Source organism: Ciona robusta, chromosome 1, assembly GCF_009617815.1.
Source record: "Ciona robusta chromosome 1, ASM961781v2".
Taxonomy (NCBI): Eukaryota; Metazoa; Chordata; class Ascidiacea; order Phlebobranchia; family Cionidae; genus Ciona; species Ciona robusta.
In genome coordinates, this window is record NC_143235.1 from 9,099,088 (window position 1) to 9,120,866 (window position 21,779).

The following is a 21,779-nucleotide window of genomic DNA, read 5'->3' on the forward strand; positions in this document are numbered from 1 at the left end:
TAAGTAATGTCCCAAACTATTATCTCTACATAAAAAATAAATAACCATCTACACAGTTACAAACACTGTGGAAGTTGGTGGCTATTAAGAAATAAAATATGCAACATTTATTCATACAACCTAAAATTGTGGTGGACTGTTTTAATTTGAAGGTATAAAAACTAAACATACCAAATATTCTTGACTTTTATTATCTTGATTTGCTTCCAGCTAACAGGTAGGCAGATCTGATAAAGGCATTTAGTCAAACACTTAAAACTACTACCTACATTCAAATTCGAGAACAAATGATAAACAAGGAACATACTTAAGCAACAGTTAAAATAGTTTTGCTGTTAAGACCAAACACTGGTTAACGAAAAAATGTAGTGGAGATAAAAAATAATAAGAGACTCTTTTCCAAGTTTTTCGATGCATGGAAAGAATGAAGAATGAGAGATTTTAAACTGAAAAGATAGAAGAGAAGACGTGCAATAACCAGCTTAGTACCCAGATGATCCATGGAGTGTATGGGATAAGGGTGGCTATTAATAGATGCCACTGATGTGTAGGAGCTGGGAGTTATACACGTGGCAATTTGGAAGTATTTACACGCGGCGAACAAGTAAACAAAAGTACAGCACTTGAAACATGTCATGGGGTCAAGTAGAACAGCTGTTTCGAGCACCACCAGCAAAGAGAGAAAGAACCAATACTTATGCAGACTTGTGAAAGGGATTGTTACATAATTTACGAATTCAGTACTATGTATGAGTCAATTAGAATATCAGAAAATAGTGTGAATCAATATACCCAGGTTTGAACATGTAGTTAATGCAACGTATTTGAACAGTACTTATCATTCACACGTGCATACATATATTTAATAATACATCAACACACATGCAACAGTTATATAAGGTCTACAAAGATTGAACGGCAGTTTTTTAAACAAAGTTTTATAATATATACATGGCACAAATGCATCACAATGTGAGATTGATAGTATTATATAACAACAGAAATTTTGTATTTAAAAAAATGATACACAGTTTTAATAATTGTAAATATCATGAACACCATAATTCGGAAATAAATTATGAAACCCTTTTACAGTTTTTCAATACTGTAAAAAAAGGTAACACAATCAATTTGTTAACTGATGTAAAACAAACAAATTAAAATCAATTTAACACCAATGTAACAAATTCTATATTGTCCTGTTTGGGATATCTTGGGTTCAATTAAAATCCAGCCATTAATTTTAAAAAACCAATAAAAAGCTTTTAAGGCAATTTTTGCCTAAATTGTTTAGTTGGTGATGTGTTACCATTTAATGTGTTACTTGTTTAGTATACTACTTTTTAAATAACCAAGCATTTATTTATATGCTGCATTATGTTGTGCCACATGACAAAAATACACAAATTCTGGGAAACAAAATTTTCAAGGCATTGTTGAAAATCCCGCAATGGGAAAAGACAAAGTAAAGATAAAAAAATAAAATGTTGACAGCGAGAAAATACGATACAAAATGCAGTGGTAGATGGTTGATCTTAGATAATGATAAAATAGTTTTTATTTAGTTTCAGCAGGGATAAGGACGAGGTGTAATTTATAAGAGAAATAACATGCAGCAGCAACTCATAAAAGGCTGCATGATTTGTACGGTACTAGGTCATGTTTGCATTATGTATACGTAAAAAAAAGTAATTTGCAGTTGTAATGGTGATTGCTACAGCACATGAACGGTATTTTAACAAATTATGAATGTTATTTTAACAAACACATTCTTATCCAAACCAAGCCACATGCAAATTTGCAATTATATACAATGGATCAAAGCATCTGTTAATTTTTGGAACGGAATGTGTAAACAAAGATTTAATGGGATATTTTTATATGAATTAATTTTTTTAGGAATGTTGGCTTCAAAACACGAGATTAAGAACAAAATAACTGCATGGACAAGGAATGCTTTGGTTAAAAGAATGCAATTTACTAAAGTACATATCTAGGTAATGATAACTAAGAGTCCGTCTGTTGCACCACACCAAACACTATCATGCTTCTACAATGTCACATTCCGAATAAATCCAATCTGTTTTATCAACAGCTGTCGTTTTTGTTTTCAGTGTAGCAAATTGTCACCGACATGACAACGTTACCCATGCATGCCATGTCAGGCAGCGTTGGTACTGATTATATCACTAAACAGCAAAAGTTGAGCAGCTAAATTTGGCTCTTGGAAAAGGAGACACGAAGATGGTTAGTATCGGAGAGACGGAAGTTGTGCATCATCACAAGAGATTTCACCGCCTCCTCCACGGTAGACATCTGAATCAAGGCCATTTTTCTGTCTTTGGCAAAGAACTTGAAGCCGTGCACTTTGCCGAAGGCCGCAAAACTGTCCTTTAAAAACTCTTCTGTCACGTCATTGGGAATATTGGACAAGTGCAACACTTCTGAAGGTGGATATATGTTCTGAAAATTCTTTGAACCTGGCTTTTTGAATCGATGAAGAGGTGAATTGGAGAAGTCTTGTGTAAGGTTTCCTATATCTTGTCCCTCACGTGGCATTTGCACCTGGCTGTGCTTCGAGGTCACTACCTGCAAGGAATTGCCGAACAATTTGACACCGTGAAGATGCTTCATGGCAACATGCGCTTGCGTGTTATCGTTCATCTGGATAAGGGCGTTGCTCTTTCTCTGGAACATTATCTTAACTCTGATCACATCACCATACACCCCAAACAACGTGAAGAGTATCTGTGGTGATATCATATCTTCATTCAGGTTTGACACATGTAGCACAGACGTGCCACTACTGGGCATGCTGCTGCTTGTGCTTCCACCACTGTTGATCAAATTGGCGAGCTGTGCAGCAACTGCTGCGTTGTTGATCGCACTTCTTGAGCTAACAGCATTAGACAGTGTGTTGAGTTGAGATTGCTGCAAGGCGGCAGCAATGCTTGCTGCGGCATTATTTGAGTATGGCGTGGGCATGAGACCAGCAGAGCTTGACAGTATGGACTGCAAAGATGAAGGCGGGTTGTTGAGAATTGAACTTTCACCAGATGGTAAATCATTGCGGGTGTAGTCTCTACTTTTATCGTTATTGTATTTTACATTGAGTGCTGGAAGTTTGCTGTACTCAATTCGTAATGTGCAACAACCGTTGTATATATTCTGGCCGTCCAAAGACAGTTTAGCAGTTTGAGACTGAACAGCATCACCCATTTGCAAAAGTGCCTGGAACTGATTGTTCTTTGTAAAAGTGATTGTCTTTAGTACCACTCCAAACTTTGTAAAAATAGTGTGCAAGACATCTAAAGTGATTGGATAAAGCATATTCTCAACTACTACCCTTAAAACATGATTTGGTCCGCCTTCTGTTTGCTGCATTGCCTGCAAAACTGCTTGGGCTTTAACTTGATTTGGTGAGCTATCGGTCTTAAGCTCTTTGTGGTTTGAATATTGAACATAGAGCACCCGCTGTCTAATGGTTGGTGGACTTATAGCACATTCATTCACCATCTCTCTTGCTACTTCAGAGTTTTCCATTTCAAGAAAAGCTTGGTTCTTACCTTTTAACATAAGCAAGTTTGTGACTTTACCAAAGCTAAGGCCGAGTTGAATCACTTCTTGCTCTGACACATCACTTGGTAAACTTCGAATGTGAATAACTTTCGAGACTTGGTCGCTGTTTATTCGATCAGTTCGAATCTTTTTTGCACCATTATTTATAGAGCCAGAAGTAAAGCATGCAAGGTCTTCGTTTATTCTTTTAGATCCACTAGAACTACTCAGCATTTCCATTACTCTCATTTCTACATAAGAAAAAAGGAATCAAATTAGTATTTACAACACAAGGTACTGTCAGATAGCTTTACCAATATCCCAGAGGCAGCAAGGAGTAATAACACATACAAAACGTTGTATAACGTCACCAAAAACCAATTTGTAAATCATATAAAATATTTCACATTATGTGGTGCAACAAAACTTGACAGTTACTAACATTGCAATTAGTTCAATAAATTGATCATTGGAACTTTTAAAATAAACTTCATAATTTGGACATGATATATGTTTTCATCATTAATTTGTGTGGTTTCTGTGGTAGATTTAAAGTTTTGAAATCAGCGACATGACTCATGAGTATATTAAAAAAAGCATGTAAAAGGTCTATGCAGACCCAAGAATGTTCCTTGCTGCAGCTATAAGTACAAAACAGTTTTACAATAAGCAAAGCAGGGATAAACATAAGTGGTCACGCAACTTAAAGGGTTAACCTGTATGAAAAATGACAATAGGTATAACAGTAAGTCAATTACAAATACAACGCTAATTTAAACCAAAATGATTGAAAACTTTAAAGACTTTGCTTTCGTGCGGGCATTGACTGCAGATATGTATGACAGTTTAAAGAATTATTTAAATTTTGACATTGTTACTACCTTACTTAAAAATTAGAGATAGCAAACAAAACAGTAGTATGTAAATTTGTTTTCATTAAATGCACAATTACCTAAACATGTATCATGAGCAACAGCATTTCTTTGGCTAATTGCCTCCTTAATAATTAAAAATAAAGGTAACCTAAAATGCCTTTTGCCCGAAAGATGTTATTTTGTTAGGCCTTCCTTTTTTGCTTCAGTTTCGTATATAAGAAGCCTCCACATTTTCACAACAAATACTTCGGCTTCGTCGTCCAATACCATAGAAATGTCCTCTAATATTTTATCGGGGTTACTTTTGGTCATGATTTTACTGCAGATGAATTCAACAAGGGTGGGTTCTTCCTCCCCAATGTATTCCATAATCTTTTTCGTAATCCATGGCTGTATCCTCTTTTCCATCAAGGTAGAGTCCACCATGGACCAGTCCAATGTGTAATCAAATAAATCATCTTTCTTTGTTGGAATGCGCTCAATCAGAGCTCTTATCATCTTGCGTTTCTGCTCATCTTGTTTCTTTTCTTCTTCGACCTGCTTTGCACTGTTGACGGCTTTACGTTCCTCATCGGTGTATTGTAAGGGAACAAGCTTCCTCTTTCGTGGGAGTTCATCTTCTTCTTCATCTTGGTTGAAAACATCAGAAACAGTAAGCTTCTTCCGCTTGTTAGTTGCAGTCGTAAGTATTTGTGGGTTGGGAGACAATTTGCGTGCAGCTTCGTCTACCTTAGGAGCAGGATTAATCGTAACCTGGGGCATGCTAAGCGGGGCAGCTGCTGGAGATGGTACGGATGAAAACTCCATTTTTTGGGCTGGGTCCGAACTCTCTTTCACATCAGCAAATATCGGAGACTTAGCAATTGGAATTAGGGTGGGTTGGGAAACTGCTTCAGTTTTTACTTCATTCATTGAAGCAAACATTCGCTTTTCTGGAGCTGCTTCTTTACCTTTCTTTTTAGGTTTCTGTTCAGATTCGCTGTCACTGGAATCAGAATCACTCTTGTCGGACTCATTTGAATTTGAATCTTCGTCATCAGATGAGGAAGCAGAAGAAGACTGAGCATTGTCCACTGGAATTTCTTCAAATGATTTAGAAGGTGGGGTATCAGGTTGAAGCAAAGGTTCCCAAATATTTTCAGTTTCTTTTATAACTTTGGCGATTGCGGTATCAGGGTCAGGGTGGTGTTCTTCAATGAGACGTTTCAGTAAAGCATCAATTTCATCCTGCTCTTTTTTTCGGTCCCGTTCATCAGCATCCTGTTCTCGCTCATATTCTCGCTGTCGTTTGGTCAAAGCACTTCCCATGTAATATTTGCTATCACTGCGATCATCATCATAGTCTGCTAAAAACTCACGAAGCCGCTTTGCTTCACGAATTAGTTCTTTTCTCTGTTGAATCTCTTTTTCATCGCGTTTTTCAAGATCTCTGTTTCTTCTTCTTTCCCGACCTTCAAATGCATTTAGTCTAGCTTGATAAGCTGCCTCTTTTTCTCGAATTTTTCTTTCCAGACGTCTCTGCTCATGTAGTTCTGAATCTTCATCATTATCATCAACTCTCCGGCGAGTGATAGGACTCCCGGGACTCCGTCGGCGAGGAGGGGGACTTCTGGATTTTCGTGGCGTTCTTCTTGGTGGAGATCTTCTTGGGATTGGAGATCTTGTTCTTCGTCGACGAGGTGGGGAAGATTGTCGGGAAATCTCCCGTCTTCTTGGGGAGCGACTTCTGGTACGATGAATCTGTCTTCTTGAAGGACTTTCATTGCGCTGGCTTCTCTCGCGATGGCGATCACGAGGTTCTCTGTCATGATCTCTGTCTTTATGGCGTTTGTCAGAATCTTTATCTTTGTGCACTCTATCCTTTTGGTGTCTTTCTTCCTGAATTTTCTGGGTCTCTCGGAATGATCTGATTTCTTTACTTATAAAGTTTTTCTGTTCTTCTTCCAGTTCAAGTTCTTTAAGATTCTCTTCAACATTTTGAGATTCTCTTACAGTTGGATACTCTCGCTTGTGCTGTTGTAATGCTTCCGGCTTTTCCAGGACTAAATCTGGTTTGGCAGTGTTCAGTTCACCTGCATATTCAATAAGTAGAACTTCGATGGCTGAACGAGCATCAGCTACACCAGTTGGCTCAACAAGCGAACCGTCTTCATTTTTATCTTCAATCCCTTTCAGCTTTTTCCACTCATCAATCAATTCCTGTGTTTTAGCATCAACCTTTACAAGCAACTTTTTATCACCAAGTTGAAAGTCATGTAAAATACAAATCGCTCTTAGGGCTGATTCTGGGTCACGATATTCGCAAAACCCAAAAGCTTGCAGCTTGCCTGATGCCCCCTGCACCCGCTTCCATGTGTAAACAGAACCACATTTCATGAGTATCTGTCTTATTAATGCATCGGATGCTCTGTCAGAAATGTTTCCAACAAAAACAGTTATTGAAGGGTCCGTATCACTTCCATTTTCAGCAGATGTAGCATCTGCAGATTTGTCTTCATTTGTAGATGAATCCACTGGTGTTTGAAGTACAGGCGGTGCTTGAATTGTGGGCGACTTAATCCAAATTTGCTGATTAGTCTGTACCAACTGAGTAGGTCTTGCAACCATCATTGGCTGTGCAGTAATTATTGGCTGCATTACCGGCCTCACCATTACTTGAGAAACAGGTACTGGAGCCATTTGCACCATCATTGCACCAGAGGGGACCGTGCTTGTTGTATACACTGAACGTGGAATTTGGAGTGGTACTCCTGGTGGAAATGACATCTTTACACACAAATGTACCTAGATTGATATTAAATTTTAACTACACTACCAGACTCGAAAAATTGAGTCTAAATATCTAGTAAAGAAGCGCATTTTGCCTACAAGTTTAGTAAACAATATAGGTAGACTAAAAGCAATATGTTCTACTAAATGACTAATATGTGACAGACGTGTGGGCAAAGTTGCGGAGCAGGTGCGCGTCCACCTGCCGTACTCGAACTCTGAACTGTGGCTACCTCCATGTGTCCTAAACTCTGGTACTCGCACCTCGCTCAACATGATCAGACTCTTATATGGCAAGAGACCAGTCTGCAGAGTATGGCAGTTCCTCAAAGATCTCGCACGTGCAAGACGGTTATTTTTCGCAGGCGCGCGTGCTATCATTAAAAAACGCCGTGCAAACCATGTACATTTCCAAGCCACAATAGGAAATCCTACTTAATTTAATACGTATTTTGTTCATTGTTTAATTAATTGGCGTGTGTGGGACAAATTATGGCGTGCATAACCAAAAGTTTGTAAAAAATCGCTTGTGAACCTGCCATACTCTGCAGACTGGGCAAGAGACATGTGCGCAGAAATAAATGTGAGAAACAAAATTTTACATAAAGAGAGAGTTTCAGCATTGTAACACTATAGGGAATAGTTTCTTATCGTTGTCCTAATATTACATTGTTATAACAAGGGTCATAGGAAACGCTCAAAGCACAAATATTGAAATAATCACGTTTCGTCAGGCGTCAGCTGTTATTATTAGTATAAACTATTTATGCATTCAGTGAAATGGGGATAAACTAAAATACTAAATCTGTACTCAAAGCATAGTCAACCGCTTTAGACGTATATTAAAGTTAATCTTAAACAGAGAAATCCAATCAACGCACGGCAGCGTAAGAAATCGAAACATTAAGAACGGTACAGAATTAAATTTCCTGAATTGCATACCTAAGTCTGGCTATTAAATACACACAGTATAGTACACCAAACAATCGGTCCTATCTGTCTTGTTTGTCAATATAAATAACATACAAAGCTACAATTTTATCAATACAACTGCGCACGCCGAAACGTCATTAAATCGCGCCATCTTAAGGACGATACGCCTCATTGATTTTTCATGTCGTGTAATAGAAATGGTATTTAAATCAGATTCAAGCTTAGGATATATGCTTTGGTTTAATCTAAGTCAATAGAGAGTATTTTCTATCGTCTTTAGGTTCGATAAACCGCAAAATAGTTATAAATTTTGCTAAAAAAATATAAAACGTTTAAAAAAATCAATAGTAAAACAGTCATTACAAAATACAAAATATTGTATTATACAAAGTAACGTGCGGTGGTACACTACTTTCACATCGTGACCGAAGAGACGAAATAAGTTTCATTCATTCATTCATTCATTCATTCATTCATTCATTTACAGTACATCTGCAACTCCGCAACCGCTCGAGCACAGAGTCAGTGAAACAACTTTGTCTCTGCTCGAGCTAACCGTATCAATATTATTGCTTCAAAATAACACTATTTTAAATCTTTACGTCGTTTGTCAAACGGAAGCTGCCATGTGCAACTTTTTGTAAAGTAGGGAAGATGGGAAACGGGTTCACACGTACCTTTTTGGGGTTTATACATGCAAATTTCCATTGACCAGCAGTGCACGGCCTACTAGAGATATATCTCCAGTGATATTTCTAGTAGGCCGTGGCCGGTGTCGTGACATATTTGTTTGTTTTGTTTTTTTTGTATCGGGCGCTAATGCTCACGCGCCCCAACGCTACCTGCGCATGCGAAACAATACGAAGTCTATTGAAATGGAAAACGTTCCGCATAAAATCATTATCAAATACATTTTACATCGTTCCAAGAAACATTCTTCTATCTATACTGTTGGCGTCGCTATGTCTGATTATTATTATGTTAGACATCTTGCCGTGCCGATAATTAGACTACTAGTAACCAAAAAACTCCCAAATCAGTTCACACCCGCCTCTGTTAGTATTGTTCTATTTTCTCAAGCAAAGACAAAGAATATAGTTCGCATTTAACATTGCTTACTTTGGATCAACTGAGGCAAATACTTAGTCTGTATTTTAAGCAGGATTTTAATCGATTTTACAATGCTTGTTTATTTATGTTATGATTCCCGAAATTTAATAGTTTGCTAGTTTGAATCATCAAGGGTCAATATGGCTTTAATTAAGGTTAAAAAAATAAAAACACAATGTTTAAAGATAAATATTTAAAGCTTACATGGCAAAGAAAGCGACACAGTCGGTTAATTTCGGTAGGTTAACTATATAAGCTGCAGAATACTACTAATGTAAAAATGTTTTTAATTTTTTCTTCCATTTTCCCCCACATTGTATAGCTTTATTTGTTTTTATTGCCAAATTTTGTTGTGTTTGTTTTTAAGTCAATAATTTATACCTCAGGGGTAATTTAAACATAACAACTGGTATAATGACAAGATGATATATAAAAACTATATTCAAAATTTAAGTGGCATATGTGCGAAGAACGGTGTAGCAATACCCAATAATATACCGTATGGGTAACCCTTTAAAAATATAGCACCTTAGCGGAAGGGCAGGAAAATAGTGTTTAAATTTGATGGGTGAATCTTTTATTAATTATAATTAACAAGGATTTAAACTATCCTGCTTATACTGTCTGTTTTTGAATTTGTAAAATCACACATGTTGTGCGAATCGCTAAATAACCCCTTGTGTATCTTAATATAGTAGAGTGGGGAAGATGGGACACCCTTCCTTCTATTTTCCCGTCCCACTTGGTAGTAAACAAAAACATTCAAAACATTTTAAAATCGTATTCTCATGACTACCATAGACTGACGTTGTTAAATATTTAAAATACAATCAGAATATTTGATATTATTTGCTAGATCCGACCCGTCTTTTTTATTTATTGAATTGTTATATTATTGAATTGTTGTTAATTAATAAATAAAGTATGTGATAGTACTAATTCGAGGTATCGGCCATAAAACGTCATATATTTCGATTTTGGAGATATTGTGCAATGCGTGCTTGAGTGCCCCGTCTACCCCCACTCCACTATATGTATTTACTACCTACCCGTGTAACCTTGATATAAAATATTAAGAGTTTGAAGTAGCAGAGTAGACACGACTCCGCAAACAGTACAACGCTGTAAATTATATATTTAAACGCGCGGTTCATATAGATCAAATTAAGAGGTATGTTTGCCGGTGTAACACATCTTAAACCCCCCCGCGTTATTGAGTTTGTTTAATATGTCGCAACGTTTATTTCAACTTAGCGGGAGTACATTACACAAAACAACGTTTTGTTGGACTAACTGATGTGCAAATATTTTCTTAGTCTGTTTTATGTATCGTTTGCATGCTGATGAAAACAAGTTCAAGTTAAGAAACGAATGTATATCAACAACAAGTACATTTAAAAGGGAATTATTTGTCGGGCAGCAAGTGTCATGGCAGTTTATGAGCTACGAGTTTTGCTGTGCTTCGGGATTATTTTATTTCAAATCGAAACCTGCCTGTGTCAAGGTATAATAATCGTAGAGACAGTTTACTTTAGACAGACAACAATATAAAGGATGTGTTTGGTTGCAGACACAGATTGCTACGATAATGGGACTCCAATATCAACAGGTCCTACAGCAATTGAAGGGGAGTGCGAGTTCTATTATATGTGTTCCAACGGTAGGGCGGTGCTAAATTAATATAACAATTTTTAAATTGGTATAATGCCGTAAACAAAAAAGGCTTATACAACAGGTCAGCGTATTGAGATGTCGTGTGGGGAAGGCCTCGCTTTCAATCCAGAGATTTCAAATTGCGACAGGATCCAAAATGTAAACGGGTGCCGTGATTTGGATGGAACAGGTAAAAAGTATGAAGATTTTGTTAGGTTGGGGAAGATGGAACATATTTCCATTTTCTCGTTCCATTTAGTAAACAAAGAGCATTTAAAGAAATGCTCTTTGTTTACTAAGAGCATGACTTCCATAGACCATTGTTATTTGTTTAAAACACAGTCAGGAGTTTTATATATTGTGTGCTTAAGGTGTCCTATCTACCCTCGCCCTACTTTATTTATTATATAATTAGGACATATTTTAATTGTTTTAAGTGGCTCCACAAATAAAACCTATGAGACAATATGTTGTATACGTAGGTGCGACCGACTACTATTGCTACGACGAGCAGGGAAATTTCGTTGATAAATTGCCATTTCCAAAACCTGGAACGTGCGACACTTACTACGAATGCTCATACGGTCAGCTGGGCTCTAATTTGTTTTACAAATTGTTAATTGCAATCATTTAAACTGAAAAAGTAGTAATAATCGTACGCATTCAGGACAACTAACGGAGCGGAAATGTGTCCCTGGTCTAATATTTAATCCAGTAAGCATGGCATGTGATTACCCAACAGATCCTCCAACTTGCATTCCAAGCGCAACGACAATTTTTCCAGATGCTAATGAAAATCGTAAGTCGTATAGGGTGCACCAAATTAATAAATAGTAACATCAATTTAGATATAGTACAGTTTCATTGTTCGTGTATTTATTAATACCAACGGACTTTTAAAGTCGCGAGGCAACCGCGGTATATATATTATTCTGTAAACGTTCTATGTTTACTGATAAATAGGACGTAAAAAGCAAATGAAACTTTACCACCCTATAGTGTATTGTGAGTGATTACACACAAAATTAAAACTTTTAAGGCGACTATTTGCAAGAGATTATAATTTATAATATGTTTGCTTTAAATATATATTATATGTCAACAGCGTCGGCAACAATTTTGCCCAAATCAACCACAAGACCAGATATAACTCAACAATCCACCACAAGTCTTGATACTTCGTCTCAACAACCAACGACCTACTTACCAACTACAACAGTAAAATCAACTACATACACTATATTGACATCAACAATTAATTCACAAGGTACATATATAAAGATACAGAAACTTAAGACTTAATATTGAGCGGTCCATTTGAAAACACAGAACAAGATTGTTATGAAAATGGAATTCCGATTTCAAAAGGTCCGACCGCCATTGAAGGAGAATGCGAATTCTTTTACATGTGTTCAAACGGTATTTCCCATATCTTACCATTCAGTATAGTAGGTGGGGTAAGTTGAAACATGGGGCAAGTTGGTACACCTTTAAAATCTGCTTTTATGGTTATATGTTTGATGATATATAAAAACGTATGTTTCATATTATTCGTTGGTATATTCTTACCATACAACTATGCGCGTTATTAAGTATGATCACTAATAAAAGTATGATAGAACAAATTAATGTGATTACCCTGAAACTGTCGTATATTTTAACTTTTAAATATTGATATATATGTTAGGTGTTATATCATACCCAAACCCTACTACGTATTCAAACAACAAAATAGTTTTACGTATTTTCGACCCTTAAAACGTTCGTTAGCTCGTTAATTTCATGGTACTTAAAACTAAGCTATGTATATTTAACAAACCTAAACCAACAAAGTTGCGTCTGAAGCATCTGCGGAAGCTTCTTGTATTTAATTTTACAACCGTTGTTGTGCAGGACAACGTACCGAAATATCATGCGGGGAGGGTCTTGCATTTAATCCAGAAATTTTAGTTTGTGATAACATACAAAATGTACCAGGATGCCGAGACATGGACGGAACAGGTATGAAACCAACAAAATGCGTTAAAATATGCATTTTGTCCGATTCTTATTTTTCGGTGCTGTGCAGGTGCATCAGACTATTATTGCTTCGACAAGGATGGGAACTTTGTCTACAAAGAACCATTTCTAAAACCTGGAACCTGTGACACGTATTACCAGTGTTTTAACGGTATATCAATTGTGTATGCTAAATGAAGCAACAAACAAATTCCAATATTGAAAAATATAAATGATGCTTTTTTCGCTTGTTTAAACAGGGCAGTTGACGGAACAAAAATGTGTCCCTGGTCTAATATTTAATCCAGTCAGCATGGCATGCGATTATCCAACAGATCCTCCAACTTGCATTCCAAGCGCAACGACAATTTTTCCAGATATTAATGAAAATCGTAAGTTAATGTGGTTCTAAAAAATAATAATAAAAGCCAGTAAAATGAAGAAAAACTTTTATATCAAAACGTATTACAAAAAAGTAAAAAGGTAATGTTTTGACAGCATCTGCTACTATTTTGCCCAAAACAACAACTACCGCGCTCGTAACAAGCAAAACAACAACAACTGATTCAACAACATCAACTACAATTCCTATCAGTTCAACCCAAACAACAACAATTGATTCAACAACATCAACTACAGTTCCAATCAGTTCAACCCAAACAACAACAACTGATTCAACAACATCAACTACAGTTCCTATCAGTTCAACCCAAACAACAACAATTGATTCAACAACATCAACTACAGTTCCTATCAGTTCAACACAAACAACAACAACAACTGATTCAAAAACATCAACTACAATTCCTATCAGTTCAACACAAACAACAACAACTGATTCAACAACATCAACTACAATTCCTATCAGTTCAACCCAAACAACAACAACTGATACAACAACATCAACTACAATTCCTATCAGTTTAACTCAAACAACAAAAACTGATTCAACAACATCAACTACAATTCCCATCAGTTCAACCCAAACAACAACAACTGATTCAACAACATCAACTACAATTCCTATCAGTTCAACCCAAACAAAAACAACTGATTTAACAACATCAACTACAATTCCTATCAGTTCAACCCAAACAACAAAAACAACTGATTCAACAACATCAACTACAATTCCCATCAGTTCTACCCAAACAACAACTGATTCAAAAACATCAACTACAATTCCTATCAGTTCAACCCAAACAACAAAAACAACTGATTCAACAACATCAACCACAATTCCTATCAGTTCAACCCAAACAACAACTGATTCAACAACATCAACTACAATTCCTATCAGTTCAACACAAACAACAACAACTGATTCAACAACATCAACTACAATTCCCATCAGTTCAACCCAAACAACAACAACTGATTCAACAACATCAACTACTATTCCCATCAGTTCAACCCAAACAACAACTGATTCAAAAACACCAACAACTACAATTCCTATCAGTTCAACACAAACAACAACAACTGATTCAACAACATCAACTACAATTCCTATCAGTTCAACCCAAACAACAACTGATTCAAAAACATCAACTACAATTCCTATCAGTTCAACACAAACAACAACAACTGATTTAACAACATCAACTACAATTCCTAACAGTTCAACACAAGCAACAACAACAACTGATTCAACAATACCAACTACAATTCCTATCAGTTCAACCGAAACGACGACAACTGATTCAACAACATCAACTACAATTCCTATCAGTTTAACCCAAACAACAACAAGTGATTCAACAACATCTACTACAGTTCCTATGAGTTCAACCCAAACAACAACAACAACTGATTCAACAACATCAATTATAATTCCTACCAGTTCAACCGAAACAACAACAACTGATTTAACAACATCAACTACAGTTCCTATCAGTTCAACTCAAGCAACAACAACAGAATCAACAACACAAACAACAATTCCTATCAGTTCAACCAAAACGACGACTACTGATTCAACAACACCAACTACAATTCCTAACAGTTCAACACAAGCAACAACAACAACTGATTCAACAATACCAACTACAATTCCTATCAGTTCAGCTGAAACGACGACAACTGATTCAACAACATCAACTACAATTCCTATCAGTTCAACCCAAACAACAACAACAACTGATTCAACAACTTCAACTACAATTCCTATCAGTTCAACACAAACAACAACAACTACTGATTCAACAACATCAACCACAATTGCTATCAGTTCAACCCAAACAACAACAACAACTGATTCAACAACATCAATTATAATTCCTACCAGTTCAACCCAAACAACAACAACTGATTTAACAACATCAACTACAATTCCTAACAGTTCAACACAAGCAACAACAACAACTGATTCAACAATACCAACTACAATTCCTATCAGTTCAACCCAAACAACAACAATTGATTCAACAACATCAATTATAATTCCTACCAGTTCAACCCAAACAACAACAACTGATTCAACAACATCAACTACAATTCCTATTGGTTCAACCCAAACAACAACAACTGATTCAACAACATCAACTACAATTCCTATTGGTTCAACCCAAATAACAACAACTGATTCAACAACACCAACTACATTTCCTATCAGTTCAACCGAAACAACGACAACTGATTCAATAACACCAACTGATTCAACAACATCAACTACAATTCCTATCAGTTTAACCCAAACAACAACAACAACTGATTCAACAACTTCAACTGCAATTCCTACCAGTTCAACACAAACAACAACAACTACTGATTCAACAACATCAACCACAATTCCTATCAGTTCAACTCAAGCAACAACAACAGAATCAACAACACAAACAACAATTCCTATCAGTTCAACCAAAGCAACGACTACTGATTCAACAACACCAACTACAATTCCTAACAGTTCAACACAAGCAACAACAACAACTGATTCAACAATACCATCTACAATTCCTATCAGTTCAACCGAAACGACGACAACTGATTCAACAACATCAACTACAATTCCTATCAGTTTAACCCAAACAACAACACCAACTGATTCACCAACATCATCTACAATTCCTATCAGTTCAACCCAAACAACAACAACTGCTGATTCATCAACATCAACTACAGTTCCTATCAGTTCAACACAAACCACAACAACATCAACTACAATTCCTATCAGTTCAACCCAAACAACAACACCAACTGATTCACCAACATCAACTACAATTCCTATCAGTTCAACCCAAACAACAACAACAACGGATTCAATAACTTCAACTACAATCCCTATTAGTTCAACACAAACAACAACAACTGATTCAACAATATTAACTTCAATTCCTATCAGTTCAACAACAATGACTAATTCAACAACATTAACTACAATTCCTATCAGTTCAACCCAAACAACAACACCAACTGATTCACCAACATCAACTACAATTTCTATCAGTTCAACCCAAACAACAACAACTGATTCAACAATATCAACTACAATTCCCATTAGTTTAACACAAACAACAACAACGGCTGATTCCACAACATCAACTACAATTCCCATCAGTTCAACAACAATAACTGATTCAACAGTATCAACTGCAATTCCTATCAGTTCAACACAAATAACAACAACAACTGATTCAACAACAGTTCCAAATAGTTCAATACATACTACAGGTACAACAACAACAAATATTTATCAAGATTAAACAATATTAACAATAACAACGATACTTTATGGGGGTTAAGGTCCCGCGTGGTACGATATGTGTCGTAGAATTAAGGCCAGGTCTGGCACCTTTTTTGGCCTTTTTGATTTTTGAGATCTATTATTGTTACTTTTTGTGCAGCTGATGTATTAACTACTACTACAACAGCACAAGTAACGAATAAACCTTCGACAACAACCTGGCCGGCAACAACTTCTACAACACAAAAACCAACTGGTACGTACTCCGTTTCATACTTTAACTTATTTGTACTCAAAACTATTATTAAAACCTTGTGGCGAATCGCTACGAATATTTGCGCTCATATGCTTAGAAAGGTTGGGAAGACGGAACCCCTTTAGCACATAATAACCAAATATTCTGATCGTGTATTGAACAATCAACAACGGCCTGTGGTATTCCTTAGAATGTGATTTTAAATTTTTTCGAATGTTTTTGTTAGATACCAAATGGCGCATGAAGTAGAATAAAAAAGTGATCCATATTCTGTCACCCTATTCCCTCTATATATCATATATACCATTGTAAAAGTATATATAGTACTGTGGGGGAAGATGGGACACTCATAGCACATACTATCCAAATGATCGAGCTATAAACAATTAACAATGGTCAATGGAAGTCGTGACAATACGGTTTTATAATTCTTTGAATGTTTTTTGTTCACTATACCAAATAGGATGAGAAAATAGAATGAAAAGGTGTCCCATCTTACCCCACCCTACAGTATATTGATAGCATTATCCTTTAAAATTCAATTTAGGGCCGAGTTACGTTGGATTTGTAATTGACGATACTAGTTCGATGGAAAACGAAATCGTCGCTGTTAAAGAATGGATTTCAAATTGTGTGACCACAAACTACGCTTCTTGTGGTAACCCTCCAACTGAAGGGTGGGTGCTGTCGACCTTTAATGATCCAAGTACGAATAAGATACTTTTTACAAAACAATAAAGTTACTTTGTTAATTACATTGATGTATAGAACGTGTCCATTAACCGCCTCGATATTTCGCAGCCATCGGTAGAGTAGTAGGTCCGACAACAGATATCAATCGAATAATTACAGCTCTGGACGCATTGCAAGTACATGGCGGTGGCGATTGTCCCGAACTCAGTATGACAGGAATAAAGGTGAAAAAAGAATCGGAATTACAAATTTTTAGAAATACCTTTGGAATTACATACTTTGACGTATATTCTTACTCCGCTAGAATGCGGCAAAGGTTATACCTGAGCAGAACACAGGTTGCAAGATCTTCTTTTTTACTGACGCAACGTCAAAAGACGGGTACACATTCAAAAGCACAATGAGCGTTTTTACAGAAAACAGTAAGAGAGAGCTATAACTGGTGTAAGCGACAATTAAACACTTTTCTTTAGATTGTGTGTTTATACCTGTATTAACGGGTTGTTGTCACGAATGTGAGGATCCGTGTGTTTCTCAAGACTCGGAATACTGCACAAACTACGTCAGCGACGACCGAGCAGATTCATTCTTGCAAAAGAAACAAGATTACGGTAAATACAAATGAATTAGACCGCGCGGTTTTATTAATGGATATAATGGGTACAAGAGTGACACATTATGTCGTATATAAACCTTGTGTAAATATAGGTGTTGGATCGACTCCCGCTGAGAGGATGTACTATGACCTTGCTAGTACCACAGGGGGTGCGATTAGTTTAACTGACAAACCTACAAGTCCGGAACATTTATTGGAATTCCTGGAACAGGAAGTTACTCTCGGTAAATTTAATCCGTAGTTCGTTAATGCATTATTTTATAACATTTTTGAGGAAATGTAATAAAATTGTTAATATTTTACAGGTTACTGTCCAACCACGGAACTTGCAGGTCCACCACCATTTGGGTATACCAACATACACGACGTAAGTCATATAAACAAAGATCTGTATTAATTTCATAACATTAAATTTACATGCAGTGCAACGTCACTAATTCTTGTTGGGACCATAGTGTGAGAAAATGTTATTGTCCAAGTACATCTGAATGTTCTAAAGACCCAATCACAGCTTCAACGACAACAGTTGAAACACACGACCGTAAGTCAGACTTTTTGAGTAAAATTTTACCGATATTCAAGTTTGATTAAATTTGCTTTGTCAGCTCATTTAAGTGCAACTACCACTGCAATACCGCCAGCCACACACAGTTCGTCCACAACGACAACTTCACGACTATCAACAACCCCGATTATACCAACAACAACAACAATAACCGCTTCCACAACTTCGCAAAAACCGGCAGGTATCTATTACATTAAACATTATTTTTGCAATACTGTATTCAAACTCGACTTTTAACCACACACCATTGTTTTATTCACGCAGCTCCAACGTATGTTGGTTTTGTATTGGACGATACTGTTTCGATGAACAATGAAATAGAAGCAGTAAAGAAATGGATTACTGACTGCACGTACAACAACATGTACACCACATGCGGAAACGCACCGAGCGGTGGTTGGGTTCTAACGACGTTCAACGACCCAAGTATGTTTAATTTGTTTTTAGTAAGGTGGGGTAAGATGAGACATGTTTTTAATCTCGTTTCTTGTCGCATCCTTAATTGGTAGTAAATACATTATTTACGTGGCTAAACTACTTTAAAGGAACGTTATTAAAACAATCAAGAAATATAAGATAAATGTGCCAATGGTGTTCCATCTTATCTCACTATAACCTTATATAAAGCTAACCTTAAACGTATCCCTTTGTAGCCCTTGGCGCGACTACTGGACCCACAACAGATGTCAATCATATCATTTCAGTCCTTGACAAAGTCCAAGTACATGGCGGTGGGGATTGTCCCGAATTAAGCATGTCTGGCATTAAGGTGAATTATTCATTCTAAGCAGCTTGGTGAAATATATACGGTCAAAACTATTTTAGAATGCGCTGAAAGTTATACCAAAGAACAACGGCGGATGCAAAGTTTTCTTTTTCACCGACGCCACTGCAAAAGACGCATACTTTTTTTCAAGTACACTAAAAATATTTGAGGAAAATCGTAAGTTTTTTTGCAAAAGTTATTTATCGCAATTAAGAGGATTTCTTGACAGTTTGCGTGTTCATACCGGTATTAACCGGTTGCTGTCACGAATGCGAAGATCCTTGTGTTTCACAAGACGCGGAATATTGCACAAACTTCGTCACTGACAACCGGGTACAGACACCATCACAGCATGCGTCACGTAGCTATGGTAAAAATTTATTGTATTTGCAGTTAATATACAATATACATTGTTTACATATTGGCTGTTTTTTTTGATTTAACACCTCTCTATAAATTTGTATATAAAAACTTATCGTCATTAAATTCGACATTAATAAACCAGGCACGCCGGCAGAGAGATTGTACTACGACATGGCTAGTAGTACAGGTGGTGCAATTTATTTGACCGACAAGCCCAGTGACCCAGACGAGATGCTGGATTTTTTAGAAGAGGAACTAACTCTTGGTAATCACTTAGTAAACCTACGTCTATCAGGCTGCAGGACCTTACTAATGTAGAATAGAGAATAGGAATCTATACGCTACAAGTTACAATGTAAGAACATCTGTCATTACACTAATTATCCCAAACCTATATAGTAGGGTGGGGGAAGAAGACACCTTTAGCACATAATATCCAGATATCTTGACCGTGTTTTAAACAATTAACAACGGTCCATGAGAGTCATGAGGACATAGAGTTTCATCTTTCCTTGAATGTTCTTTGTTTACTACTAAATGGGACCAGAAAATAGAGTTAAAAGTGTCCCATCATCCCCCATCCTGCTGTATAGCCTATACTTACGTTTTCTTATTCACAGCACATACAAGACTATATTCAAAACAATAACCTCATTAAAGCAAACATCTGTTCAATACTATCCACTACATTGCTGCCTGCTGAAACAAAATTCCGCTTTGTTTTGGTCAATCATCACATTTCATCATTATTGGTTCACGCTTTCTGTGCGTCCGCTGATTACAAACACGGCACGCCACGCATTTCGGTCTATTATGCCTCTACAAGAAATTTTAAATTTTTGGCCAACTTAGTGTTATAGGCAATGGCCGAATAGGATTTTTATACATACCAGTTTTATATCTACACTTATTTTGTATATATGTATACCGGTTCTTTATATACCGGTTCTTTATACACTTATTTTGTATATATATATACCGGTTCTTTATAGTTTATTTTGTATATATATATACCGGTTCTTTATATACACTTATTTTGTATATATGTATACCGGTTCTGTATATTTTCAGGTTAACTATTTTCTATTTAGTATTATCGGTTCTTACAGGTTTCTATAAGAGCAGACAACTTGCCGGTCCATTACCATACGGGTATACAAACGAACATGATGTAAGTTGACAAGCTTGTTGATAATAATAAGAATTTTTAACTGATGTATTGACAGTGTAATACAACGGGTTCTTGGTGGGATCGCAGTGTTGGAAAATGTTACTGTTCAAGCGAGACCGGCCCTTGTCCGACAGCTCCAGTGTTTCCAGATTGCGGTAAAGTTAGGGGCGAAAGCTTCGTGGCGGACGTGACCGACAACACTAAGTATTTCAAATGCAGTTTTGGCACGACCTGGCTGCATCAGTGTCCCCCCAGTAAGTGAGATACATCATTTGCATTAGCACCATGGTCACTTCTGTTGTATTTTCAGGAACCTTGTTCGATTCAAATGTGCTGGATGTAACAGGTGATTCTACATCTCCACCTTGCAGAAGAGCAGATGCGGACGGAAAGAAAGTAGAAAACTAACATGTTTGGTTTTAGTGTGTAAAAATGTTTCAATTGTGGTGCTGCTGTATTAACAAAAATAAAACTGACAAAACAACGCATCGTTTTGGTCGATTATGTACTACCTCGGGCTTACAGTACAATAATGCTCGACTTATATTTAAATAGGGAGCAATATATCAGGACCAGAACCACACACATAGATACAATTTTAATAGAAAAGTAGAACATATAAATAAGAACAATTCTCAGTACTTTATTTTAAATATAAAAGTCTCGGAGGAACTCCTAAACTAAATAAAACTTCACAAAAGTTTAATTTCGGTTTAACTACCCACACGTGGTAATAGAACGACGGACAAATTTAATTTATTTGCTGTC

General features: G+C 36.5%; 5 protein-coding genes across 5 annotated transcripts in view; 2 read left to right on the forward strand and 3 right to left on the reverse strand.

The window, feature by feature from the left end:
• LOC149742821 (uncharacterized) overlaps nucleotides 1–304 on the reverse strand; it is a 29,867-nt gene extending 29,563 nt beyond the window's left edge. The window contains exon 1 of the mRNA XM_089893756.1: nucleotides 172–304. The gene's annotated coding sequence lies outside the window, so the exon portion shown is untranslated. The remainder of the gene's footprint in view (nucleotides 1–171) is intronic.
• LOC149742823 (polypyrimidine tract-binding protein 1-like) lies at nucleotides 266–3,807 on the reverse strand. The gene has a single exon (XM_089893708.1). It carries the CDS (start codon nucleotides 3,805–3,807, stop codon nucleotides 2,212–2,214), a length of 1,596 nt encoding a protein of 531 aa, XP_089749834.1. The 3' UTR covers nucleotides 266–2,211.
• LOC149742824 (RNA-binding protein 25-like) lies at nucleotides 3,807–8,237 on the reverse strand. The gene has a single exon (XM_089893688.1). It carries the CDS (start codon nucleotides 7,197–7,199, stop codon nucleotides 4,608–4,610), a length of 2,592 nt encoding a protein of 863 aa, XP_089749814.1. The 5' UTR covers nucleotides 7,200–8,237; the 3' UTR covers nucleotides 3,807–4,607.
• Nucleotides 8,238–10,095: 1,858 nt separating this feature from the next.
• On the forward strand, nucleotides 10,096–13,216 carry LOC149742825 (uncharacterized). The gene is made up of 7 exons (XM_089893760.1): nucleotides 10,096–11,088; nucleotides 11,381–11,482; nucleotides 11,566–11,697; nucleotides 12,004–12,165; nucleotides 12,228–12,317; nucleotides 12,792–12,899; nucleotides 12,967–13,216. The coding sequence occupies exons 1-7, from the start codon at nucleotides 10,995–10,997 to the stop codon at nucleotides 13,092–13,094; spliced, it is 816 nt and encodes a 271-aa protein (XP_089749886.1). The 5' UTR covers nucleotides 10,096–10,994; the 3' UTR covers nucleotides 13,095–13,216.
• On the forward strand, nucleotides 13,086–21,631 carry LOC149742826 (uncharacterized). The gene is made up of 19 exons (XM_089893666.1): nucleotides 13,086–13,288; nucleotides 13,395–16,568; nucleotides 16,742–16,837; nucleotides 17,385–17,543; nucleotides 17,639–17,754; nucleotides 17,835–17,952; nucleotides 18,004–18,141; nucleotides 18,239–18,370; nucleotides 18,452–18,513; nucleotides 18,570–18,687; nucleotides 18,752–18,892; nucleotides 18,976–19,137; nucleotides 19,365–19,480; nucleotides 19,537–19,654; nucleotides 19,707–19,847; nucleotides 19,983–20,105; nucleotides 20,950–21,011; nucleotides 21,067–21,265; nucleotides 21,322–21,631. Exons 1-19 carry the CDS (start codon nucleotides 13,210–13,212, stop codon nucleotides 21,417–21,419), a joined length of 5,352 nt encoding a protein of 1,783 aa, XP_089749792.1. The 5' UTR covers nucleotides 13,086–13,209; the 3' UTR covers nucleotides 21,420–21,631.
• The last annotated feature ends 148 nt before the right edge of the window (nucleotides 21,632–21,779 follow it).